The 12,275-nt window shown below is 42.3% G+C and overlaps 1 protein-coding gene across 1 annotated transcript in view; it reads right to left on the bottom strand.

Moving 5' to 3' along the window:
• LOC145401901 (TBC1 domain family member 31) overlaps positions 1-12,275 on the bottom strand; it is a 92,997-nt gene that overhangs the window by 69,396 nt on the left and 11,326 nt on the right. Inside the window, exons 4-5 of the mRNA XM_080274007.1 lie at positions 8,355-8,470; positions 7,551-7,726 (exon numbers count right to left, since the gene is read on the bottom strand). Of these exons, the coding sequence (XP_080130133.1) occupies positions 7,551-7,726; positions 8,355-8,470 (292 nt within the window). The remainder of the gene's footprint in view (positions 1-7,550; positions 7,727-8,354; positions 8,471-12,275) is intronic.

Here is a 12,275-nt window from a genome sequence, read left to right as displayed (position 1 = left end):
TTTCTCCATATCCATGAAGGCCACATACAACTTCTTTCCCTTCTCTAGACACTTTTCCACTAAAGATCTAAGAATGAATATCTGATCTACACAACCTCTTCCCTTCCTAAAACCTCCCTGTTCTTCTCCAACTAATTCCTCTGTTATTTCCCTTACTCTGTCCATAAGTATCCTACTGTATAATTTTCCTATTACACTAAGAAGACAAATGCCCCAATGATTACCACACACTTCTTTTTTCCCTTTCCCTTTGTACAAGGGAATAATTATACCTGACTTCCAAGCATCCGGGACTCTAACTTCCTCCCAGGCCAATCTGCACATCTTCCACATCCATCCTACCACTCTCTCTCACCCATGCTTCAGCATTTCACCACACACTCCATCAATTCCTGGAGCTTTTCCCATTTTGACTTTCTTCATTGCTTCCACAACTTCCATCCTACTGATTTCTTCCTGTCCTCTAACCTTCCTCCTTCTCCCAGCCACTCCCCAGCCACTTATTCTCGCATTACTTCCATTCTCCATGTTCAACAATTCATTAAAGTGTTCTCTCCATCTGCTCACTTTTTCTCCCTTCTCCACTGGTAATCTACCATTTTTATCTTTCACTCCCCTACTAACTTCATTGCCACTCTGTCTGACTCTCTTCACCTCTTTCCAGAACATTCTCTTACATTCCCTCCACTTGACACTCAAATTCCTTCCAAATTCCTCATCCACTCTCTTCTTACTCTCTCTTACTAATCTTTTCACCTCTCTCTTCCTTTCTACATATAACTCTCTCTTCCGTCTCTCAACTTCTTCCACGCCCCAATTTCTCATCCATTCATTATATGGTTTCTTCTTTTGTGCCACAGCCTGTCTCACCTCATCATTCCACCATGCTGTTCCCTGCACCCCCTTTCGTCTTCTCTTCACCCCACACACCACCTCACATGCTGCACATATTTCCTCTGTGAATATCTTGCACACACCTTCCACATCCCCTATCTGCTCCAATTCATATTTACCCAATCATTCCTCCACTTCTCTCTTATGTTCTGCATTTTTATCATCCTCTCCTTACATCTACTCCTTCCTCTCGTCCTTCCCTTCTTCTATTTCTCCATTTTACTTGGACCTTGATTCTGACCATTAGCAAGTGGTGGTCAGAAAGTCCACTCCCCTAACCTCTATATGTTCTTGCATCCATTTCACATCTTCACATCCTTTCATCCACACACACATAATCAATCATTGTCTTCCTTTCATTCCGTTCACTATCAACCCTTCTCATCACTTGCCATGTATACCTGTGGATCATTTTGTGCCTGAAGAGGGTATTGGCTATCACAAAGACACCAACCCCCTCCCGGCACAAATGTCCACTAAAGCACTACCATTCTCATCTATCTCAGCAGGCACACCCCACTCACCAACTACTCCATCCACCTTCACATTCCCTACTTTACCATTCATATCTCCAATCAAAAACACTTTCCTTTCAAACTTTTCCATGCTCTCTTCCACATTTGTCCAGAACTCTTCTCTCATTCTGCTTGCACGATTTTGCGCTGGTGCATACACACACACAATCGCCCACAATTGTGGTCCAACTTTCAGTCTTAGACACACAATCCTTGAACCAGCTGATCCATACTCTCTTATATTCTCCTTCCATCTGTTACTCATGACAACACACACTCCTTCTTTTGCCCTCTCATTCTCACATACTCCTGCACATATACCCCATCCGTACTCCCATTTTCTCACACTCTCACCACCCTCATTTAGTTTCAGTTAACCCACATACCGGTACATCCACTTTCGCACCCTCAAGCACCTGGACAATCTCTCTCTCTTTCACCTCATCATTTGCACCCCTTACATTCCAGATCGCCATCCGTATCATGTCCTTTGTACAGTCCTTAGTCGTCATCTTTTGGTCAGTACTGATCCGAGGCTTCTTGTTCATATTTTTAGTTAGTTGTTTTCCGGGAAGGGGCACTAACCCTCTGCCAACCCACTTGCTGTCACATAGGGGACACATGTCGGTTGGTTATAAGGTTACCACCCAGCGTTGTAAATGATTTTCTAGTTTACAGGAAATCATTCGGCTTGCCACTCGATGTAGAGCTACTCTAAACACAGGGTACAACTACACTAAGTGGGTGGATGATGAGTGCCCCCACCTACCAGTGTTTGAGAAACAATGATATATTTTCAAAAAATTGATCAGTAACAAAAAGTTACGTTTGTCAGGCTACATAAAAATGATGAGAGGATAGACAGACATAGGCTGTGATATTCTTCTCATAATAGAAAGCTGTACTGTTATTACTGAAAGATGATGCATTCTGGCAAAAGAGAAACTGCCACATACAATTATAATGACTGGAAAAATGCAAGTTAGTGAGGCTAGGGAACTGACAAGATATCAAGCTGGGTAGATGAATATTGTGAGGATAAGTGCATGGTCAGGGATCTGGCACCCCATTTTAACATGCCAGCATCAGGATTGACTCTATCGGATATGTTTATGTGAAGCTACAGAATGTGGTGAATGTTTCTGGCATGTCAGACAGAGCTAGGATTCCAGGGGCTTGAGAGGTGAGCAAATGCAAGTGTGGCCCATTGGATTGGGCAAATTTGGGGTGTCTGGACATTGCTACTCCTCACCCTGCCCTAACGTAGGACAGGAGGTCCAGATGATGATGATGATGATGATGGAAAAATGAAAGTACGAGTACTGAAAATCAAGAAAAATGAAGCAGGATTGCACAGGCAGTTTTTAAATGTTAATAAACTGCTGTCTGGAACACATATTACAACTTGACAAACAAGAAGAATACTGGGTTAATGTTCTGGAATGAGTTGTTCGACTCCTTGGAGAACATGGACTGTCTTTTTGTAGTGAAAATGAATACTGTAGTGGGTTTAGCACAAAATGACAACTTCCTTGGTATACTACTGTAGAAGTCACAGCTGAGTTTGATCCATTTTTGTCTGAGCATATGCAAAAGCACAGCAATAAAGGATAAGCCCAAACAAATTACTGTATTTGGGTAGTGTGATGGGTAAGGATGGATGTTTAAAGGATGGAGTGCTTGCAAGAGTTCAATAAGCAAGAAAGGTTGGTAGTTCACTGAATGAAGTGATAAGAAATAAGGAAGTGAGTATGGATGTAAAAAGGTCTATCTATCTATCTGTCTACAGCCAGACACCACAATCCCATAAGGGGTTAGTTGTTTTGTAGGGAGGGGCACTAACCCTCTGCCAACCCACTTGTTAACACATAAGAAACACGTGCAGGTTGGTTATATGGTTAACGCCCAGCACAGTAAATGGTTTTCTTGCTTACAGGAAACCATTAGGCTTTCCACTCAATGTAAAGCCACCTGAAAAGGAAAGAAGAGTAATAAAAAGTTACAGGAAAGATGGGAGAAATAGGAAGAGAGGAGGGCAGACACAGAAAAAGAACGATAATGACGAAGGAAGAAATAGGTGGCTCTACATCAAGTCAATGGATGACGGTTGCCACCGTTTTGCTTCGTTTAGTTTTTAAAGGCTCCAACAAGCTTGCATGCATCGGCCTTGGTCACCTAATGGCGGCTTTCCACGTTGCACGATCCATCGCAGCCTCCCTGTTCAGTCCCTTAACCCTGAGGTCACACTTAATGACCTCGTCCCATGTCTTTCTCGGTCTACCCCTCATAACCCCACCCCCAATACTAACACTTCTCATGTTTCTCACCCAATTATCATCCCCCATCCTCTCCAAATGTCCAAACCATCTCAATCTACCTCTCCTCATCACAACACCAATACACTCCAGTCCCATCCTACCTCTCAACTCTTCCATCGTAAACCCAGCCCCCCCGGACCTCGCACGCAGGGACGCACTACACATCCACCTAATCATTGTCATTTCTGTACGTCTGAGCCGGCAAATATCCTCCTCCTTTACTGCCCAGGTCTCACTACCATACAGCATTACACTCCTAACACATGCTGCATACAAAGACCCCTTAGCAAGGAGGGAGAGCCCTCTCATTGTCAGAAGAGGCAATAGCTCCCTAAATTTCTTCCAACCACTTCTCACCCTAGCCACAAAGCTAGCTCCAGCCCCGCCTCCAGCACACAACATGTCTCCCAAATAAAAAAACTCTTCCATACACTCAAGAGATTCACCAGCAAGTTCAATTCTTTCACGCCTGACAATCTCCACCTGCTCTCCCCCACACGCCATACACATAAAATCAGCATTATCTCGCAGTCTACTTCTGATACCACTACATCTCTTGTGCACCCATCTATCACAAACACTGCACAAGACAGGATTACTTCCCACGCCCTTGTGGCAAACTGCACATGGCCGCTCTCCCTCGTCTTTGACAGTACTGCCACCAACTCTAGATGTCATCACTTATGTTTTATCCGCATTTACCCTTAAGCTCTTGTGCCCCATACCATCTCTCCACTTCCTAAACCTTTCCTCCGCCTCCCTTTCGTTCTCTGCAATCAACACAAATCATCAGCATACAACATCTCCCATGGGAGTCCGTTTCTAAAGTTACGTGAGAGGGCTTCAAGTACCATGATAAACAACACAGGACTCAAAACTGACCCCTGATGCACACCAACATTCACAGAAAACTCATCACTCATGCACACCAACATTCACAGAAAACTCATCACTCAAATCTCTATTCACTCTTACCTGGGTGCAAGCACCCACAAACATAGCCATAACCACCTAACCAGCCACTCCTCCAAGCCAAGCTTTCTCATTACCCACTTCACCACCTCTCTAGGCCCTTTCCAAATCAACAAAAACAAAATACAGATCCCTTCTCCTACCAATATATTTTTTCTGAAGCTGTCGAACAATGAATATGGCATCAGTGGTCCCCCTACCTGGCATAAACCCAAACTGCATCTCATCAATATTCACTCTTTCTCTAATCATACCTTCTAAAACTCTCTCCATTACCTTCATTATCTGATCTAAAAGCTTTATACCTCTATAATTTCCTCTTTCCAGGGCATCATCCTTCCCTTTATACACATTTACAATTTCACTCTTCAGCCAATCATTTGGGACAACACACTCATATACTGTATAATCATATTTATTAGGTCCGTGACTAACCTCACCCCTATATCTCCTGAGGCCTTCAACATTTCGGCAGTCAACCCAGACACACCTGCTGCCTTCCCCACCTTCAACCTGCCTATTGCCTCACTCACAGTAGCAGCACAATCAAAGGCCATCACTTACCACAAAAGTAAAAAAGTTTTTTTCATTCATTCATTCATTGCCAGACGCCATGTATCCCAAACGGGGTGGCCAACGGCTTAGAGTTAATTGTTTTACAGGGAGGGGCACTAATCCTCCACCAACCCCACTTGACACGTAGGGAGAACGTTATGCCAACAGCATCTGGTGTTCCCAGGCGGTCACCCATCCAAGTACTAACCAGGGAAGCTGGATGATATTCATGTGATCCCCACTCTAATGCACAGAAACAAAGCTTGAGCCTTGTTGGAAGGACACTAGTCACGGGTGACAGCAGTAGAAGTGAGTTACATGAAAGAAGTATACAGAATAATATGGAGAGACAGATTGACAAATGAGGAAGTGAAAGTGTGTTGTGGTGTGGAAGTGGATGCAACAGAAAGCATAAGAGAAATACACTGAAGTGGTTTGGTCATGTGAAGAGGTTGAAGAGTGAGAGACTGATGAGGAGAGTGTATGTGAGTCATGTGGAGGAGGGGAGAGGGAAGGGGAGACCGAGGGATGAGAATGGAGATGGGGTAGAGAGGTATACAAGAGAGGGGGGTGTAAGTTCGGGGGAGGGCAACAAAATTGCGGGGAACAGAGTGACATGGAGGCGATTTGTTTATGGTCGCCTCTTACGGGATTAAGACATCTGGGTAAAGACAGAGAGAAAGACAGTACTATAGTCTGACAGATCGAAACGTAGGGTTTTGGTGGAGTCACCCCCTCCCTGCACTGTTGCCACGTTTCCGAGCTGACCTCTCCATCAGCGATGACCTTGACACTGTTTCCCTCTTGTGATCTCCGTTTTTCTAATACCCCCTATACCCCTGCCACCAACACCCCCTATACCCCTACCCCCAACAACACCCCCATCAACAACACCCGCTATACCTCCACCACCAACACCTCCTATAAATATAGACCCCCACCATCAACACCTGTATAATAATTAGCCGTTGATAATTGCTATACTTTTATTGAGAGCATACATTCTACCCTATTGCTCAAACTCCCTAATCTTACAATCCCATCTGTCTTAATCCTTCCCACTGCCTTCGTTCCTAAATCCCTTAATTGATCTATTTTTAACCTAAGTGTCCCCACACCTTTTAAACCATTTACCTCTCTGTCACTATTCTCCACCATATGTATCAACTTGTATTATATTGTGTATAGAACTTTCATACTGTATGCTGTACTACTGTATAATGTATAAGAATACCCACTGTTTAGTGGAAATAAAGTTTTATTATTATTATTATTATTATTATTATTTCTCTCTCTCTCTCTCTCTCTCTCTCGCTAGATTTTGTTATGTGTCATCCATGGTTTTTTACTTCCATTTTTATGTATGGATTATAATTTTGACTTTATTTCCGCACCACCCTTGAGGTAAAAGTCACGGCGCGTTTTTTTTATAGAGGTTTCCCCAATAGGCCTAAATCCTGTAGGGGGTTGGTGACCTCCCACAGCGTACACACAAACACGTGTCGCGTGAGTGCTGCCACCCCAGAGCTGTTTGATATATTTATTTTAATTATGAAAGGATCGCCTCTTCCCACTTTTATCCCTTCAAATTTTCTTGCAATTATACTTGCTAAATTAATTAGCAATGTTAGAAGTGTTGGGGAAGTAAATAATAATTAGAATATTTTTAGAGCAACACTGCCAAATTTTTATGCCACGTTTCTCTATTATCGTATAATATAGTATGCAGAATAGTTTTATTCTTCCTTGATACATGTCAGCACTTTCATTACAGTTATATTAGTATGAGTTATGTTTATGTATCATTCCTACTACACAAACCACAGGCGTTATACATCGTAGGGTTAGGAAACATGGCAATAGTGTAGGGAGGGGGTGACTCCACCCAAACCCTATGTTACGAGGAGGAACACTATATATATTTTGGCAACCACTCATATAATGGACACTTTCAGGTGGCTGATGCAATTATCCTGGACTTGGCACAATTACTCTACTGTATGGTACCATACAGCACATAAAAAAGGGTACAATGTATTCCTCATATACAGGATTGAGTTTGAATGCCTCTCACTACAGCAAGTTTTTTCATCAAATTATTACATGGGGAAAAAAGTAAAGCACTGTATGTTATAAACCAGTGCACTGAAGAATATCAAAATAAGAATCAATTAGTGTCTCCACAACAACAACAACAAAATTGTGAAAACATGACATGGGTTTCCCTCTGCTGAATGACAAATTTGCTTATGAAATGAAGTTCATATTTACACAAAAATGTATATCACAAACTTACCCATACAAGGGGGACATCCTCAAGTAGATGCAGACGTGTGGTGAGTGTGAGGGAGGGCCAGGACCACACCAAAGCCTCCTGGGGGTTATGTGTCACTACTATTGCTGACCTCAAACCACATCTCACCTTCTGCACCACCTCCCTGTGACCCTCCATCACCACAACACTGCCATCATCTGTGTCCATTGATTATCAACATCAGCATCCTATCACTGTTTTCATCACTATCATCATCAGCATCCTATCACTGTTATCATCAACAACAGCATCTTATCATTACCATCAGCAGCAGCAGCATTCTACCATCACCATCAGCCTACCAGCATTAATTACTAACCATCATCCCTGTTATTCTCACATAGTTTCCAACTGTTGCAATGGACAGTACAGGAACCAAACACATAAAGAAGAGGCCAACAAATTGTCAACAGTGTGTTAATTGGAAATGGGCTGCACATCCATTCAGTCAACATTCAAGCCATAAAAATTCTCATTACCATCTCACAGTCAAAAACCATTTAGTTACACTGAACATGCCACAGTTTCAACATAATATCTATATAGATTTCAACTATTTTGCCATAATGTCTTCCCTAAGTCTGGAAGCAAAAATAAAATATAAATATACAATACTAAACATGTTAATGAAAATATATTTTTAATTCTTCATTATGAAATGTATCCCCTATGCAAATAAAAACTGTCTAGCAATAGCATGAGAAAAGCTAAAAAAAAGAAATATTAAAAACATAAAAACACTAATGGGAATAAGGCCTATGAAATTCCCACAGCATTAGAACCTACCGACATTTATGCTGTAGACTTTGTGTGATGCAGTGGCGACAAAGAGAGTGCTCTCATGGTAAGGGTGAAAGGCCAACACCGTGCATGTCTCTCGTAATCGCTTTAGGAGGTAGAATCTGCAAAGCAGGTATAAGTTAGTCATCCGCATCATCCTAAACAACTTTTCCCACCCAAGGAAGGGGTGTGGAAAGGTTCAGGGAGTAAAAAAAGCTGACTAAGAGGAAATTAATCAACAGTATGACCAATCAAACAGACCACAATCTCACTCATTCCACACTCAAGTCCCTGGTGTCCTGACTTCATCTCACAGGAGTAACTTTCTACACATATGCATGTCACATTACCTATCAGATGCTTGGTGTAAAAGTTTTAACTCACTGCTGGTATAAATGTACTTAAAACTGCATTTTACTCATTCCATTCCAATCTGCCTTTCAATATACAGGGTGTCCATAGACTTGATGTATTAATCTCAAGTGGTGATTTTGTGACTGATTTTGAGTAAAAAATAATACATCAACATTGGTCTATTGTCAATGACTACAAAGTTACTATTACTACTATTGGTGAATTATGAGGAAGACCATTTTTGCCCATAAGGTCATCAGTAACTGTAGTTCCATAACAACTGAAAACTGGGCCCAAGTTGATATAGCATTTTTACTCATATTCAACCCAAGAATCACCTCTTGAAATTAATACATCATGTTCCAGAACATGCTACATACTTGTAGATCTTAAAATTTCCATGATTAACTTGTCTTCCGGATAATATCCACTATTACTTTCAAGGCTCAATTGCTGTCCTTCATATCAATTTATTGTTTTTAAGCATATATTGGTACCTTAAACATCATTCTGACTCAAGTACCATTACTCAAGTTCGTTTGGGTTCAACTTTGTCTACAATGAATACAGTACTCTTCAATATTACCTTGACTCAAATGCAATTCATTCCACTCCATGCAGATAATTTCATGAACAAAACAATGTTCTTCTGATCATTTCAGATGTACACATTATTTCTTCAGTGGAGATTTCCAGCTGCTGAATAAAACTAAGAGAATGAGTTGAGAATGAAGAGTTGAGAAAGAAAGATGGGACTTGAGTGTACTGGTGTTGTGATGAGGACGGGATGATTGAGATGTCTGGGCATGTTGAGAGGATGGAGGATGACAACTGGGTGTGGAAGATGAGAAGTGTCAATGTCAGGGGTAGGGTTACGAGACGCAGACCAAAAAAGACCTAGGATGAGGTCATAGAGTAGAAATGATGCAATACAATGTGATGGCCTCATTAAAATGCCTGGGTATGTCAGTGGGACTGAAGGCTGTTAGAGACCAAGCAGCGTGGAAAGCCACCATTAGGTGACCAAGGCTGACACATGCAAGCATGTTGAGGCAAGTAGAAATGATGCAATACAATATGATGGCCACATTAAAATGCCTGGGTATGACAGTGGCACTGAATGGGTTAACAGGATTAATTTACACTTTACTGTTGAATGCAAGAATATCTGGATTACAGCAATTAATCCCCCCAATTCATTACTGCTATCTTAATGTCGTTCTTGCTATCTCCAGATGATATCATTCACTTCTGGACTGATTTTCTTGAATTAGAAGGGTTATATATGACTTTTATTACCTACAAAGTAGACAGAGAAGGATTGTGGAAGGTTTTGTGCATGTACAGTGTAAATGGTACGCTGCTAGGTGCTGTCATGAGTTTTTATGATGGTAGTGAGGCATGTGCATAAATGGGCGTCTAACTGAATGGTTCATGATCAGTGTGGGCGTGCAACAAGGTTGTGTGATGTCCCCATGGTTGCTCCACGTATATATGGATGGGGTGATAAGAGAAGTAAAAACACGAGTAATGGACAGAGGGATGGCATTGGTAATGAATGGTGGTGGATGGAATATCTCAAATCTGTTGTATGCTGATGATGCAGTGCTACTTGCAAATACTGGACAAGAGCTTGATGGACTAGTGTAGAGCTTTGCTGATGTCTGTGAGCATCGTGCCTTGAGAGTAAATGTAGAAAAGAGTAAAGTGATGGTAATCGAGAGAGAAGGTGACTCCCAGTGTGATGTTACAGTGAATGGAGAGAGACTGGAATTGGTGACAGAGTTCAAATACTTGCGTACAGTGATAGAAGAGAGAGGAAAATGTGCAAAAGAAGTGGAAAGTAGAGTGACACAAGGAAGGAAGGTAGCTGGTGCAATGAAGGCCTTGATAAGAAAAAGAGGCTTGAATGTTGCAGCTGCATGAGGCTTACATGGAGGAGTGTTAGTGCCAACTTTAACATATGAATGTGAGACTATGGTGTGGCATGAAAATGAAAGGTTAAGAGTGAAAGCAGTGGAGATGAGACTGCTGGGGAATGTATGTGAAGTACAGAGAGTGGATAGGATACAAAATAATGTGATTCATGAAAGATGTGGAGTGAGGAAGTCTGTGGACACCAGAATCAAAGACAGTGTACTGAGACGGTATGGTCATGTGGAGAGAATGGATAACAACAGAGTGGTGAAAAAGGTATATCTGAGCGAATTTGAAGGAGAGAGGAGGCGAGGTAGGCCATGGAGAAGGTAGACGGATATGGTTGATGAGTTGGTGAGGAGGAGAGGTATGGAAGTAGGTGAGGCTAGGGGACTGACAAGAGATCGAGCAGGCTTGATGAATATTGTAAGAAGTGCATAACCAGGGATTTAGCACCCCTTTTAACATGACAGTGTTTGGATTGGCTTTATTGGACACGTTTATGCAAAGCTACAAAATGTGGTGAAATTTTTTGACATATCAGACACAGCCAGGATTCCAGGGGCTTGAATGATGAGTGAATGGAAGCGTGGCCCATTTGACTGGGCAAAATTGGGCGGCCTAGATGTTGCTACTCCTCACCCTGCCCTACGGTGGGAAAGGAGGTCTGGATGATGATGATATGATGATTAACATCTTTAGTATGAGAAGCTTTTCCTAAGTTGAAAAAAATTGTTTGAAATTAACAAAAATCTATCTATCTATTGCCAGACGCCTCAATCCCGTTTGGGATGGCCACAAACAAATCGCCTCCAAGTCGCCCTGTCCCCCGCCATCTCACTGCCCTGCTCCCAACTCACACACCCCTCTCTCATATACCTCTCCACCCCATCCCTCCATCTCATCCTCGGCCTCCCCCTCCCTCTTCCCCCCTCCACCTCACTCACATACACTCTCTTTGTCAGTCTTTCACCCTCCATCCTCTCCACATGGCCAAACCACCTCAGTGTGTTCCTCATAACGCTTCCTATCACATCCACATCCACACCACAACGCTCCTTTACATCCACATTCGTCACCCTGTCTCTCCATGTGACTCCACAGGCTCCTCTTAAATAACTCATTTCCACTGCTCTCACTCTTGACTTGTGTTCTTCCAACAATGTCCAAGCTTCACTTCCGTACATTAGAGTTGGTATCACAATACTGTCATGTAGTAACTTTTTCACTTCCATTCTCACTTCTGTTTCTTATCACTGCTTTCAAAGAACCAGCAACCTTTCTTCCCTGCTGTACCCTTTCAAGCACTTCACCCTCCAAACCTCCATCCTTACTCATCACACTACCCAAGTATTTAAACATACTCACATTTTCCAATTCCTCACCATCCAACCCTGCTGTACATTCACTGACTTCACCTCTCTCAAAGACCATCACTTTACTCTTCCCTACATTCACCTTTAGATTCCGTTTCTTACACACTCTCCCAAACTCATCCACCAAGCCTTGCAGCTCCCCTTCGTCTTCACTCAACAACACAGTATCATCTGCAAACAACAGTACAGGGAGTTTCCAAACACTATCCTCTCTCACCAGGGCCACTCCAACATCCACTACCCTACCTTGTACCTCTTTTATTACCCCATCCATGTACAG

This window comes from Coenobita brevimanus, chromosome 57, assembly GCF_032717465.1.
Source record: "Coenobita brevimanus isolate Jiangsu-jjx chromosome 57, ASM3271746v2, whole genome shotgun sequence".
Taxonomy (NCBI): Eukaryota; Metazoa; Arthropoda; class Malacostraca; order Decapoda; family Coenobitidae; genus Coenobita; species Coenobita brevimanus.
This window is presented reverse-complemented; position numbering and strand designations above follow the sequence as displayed.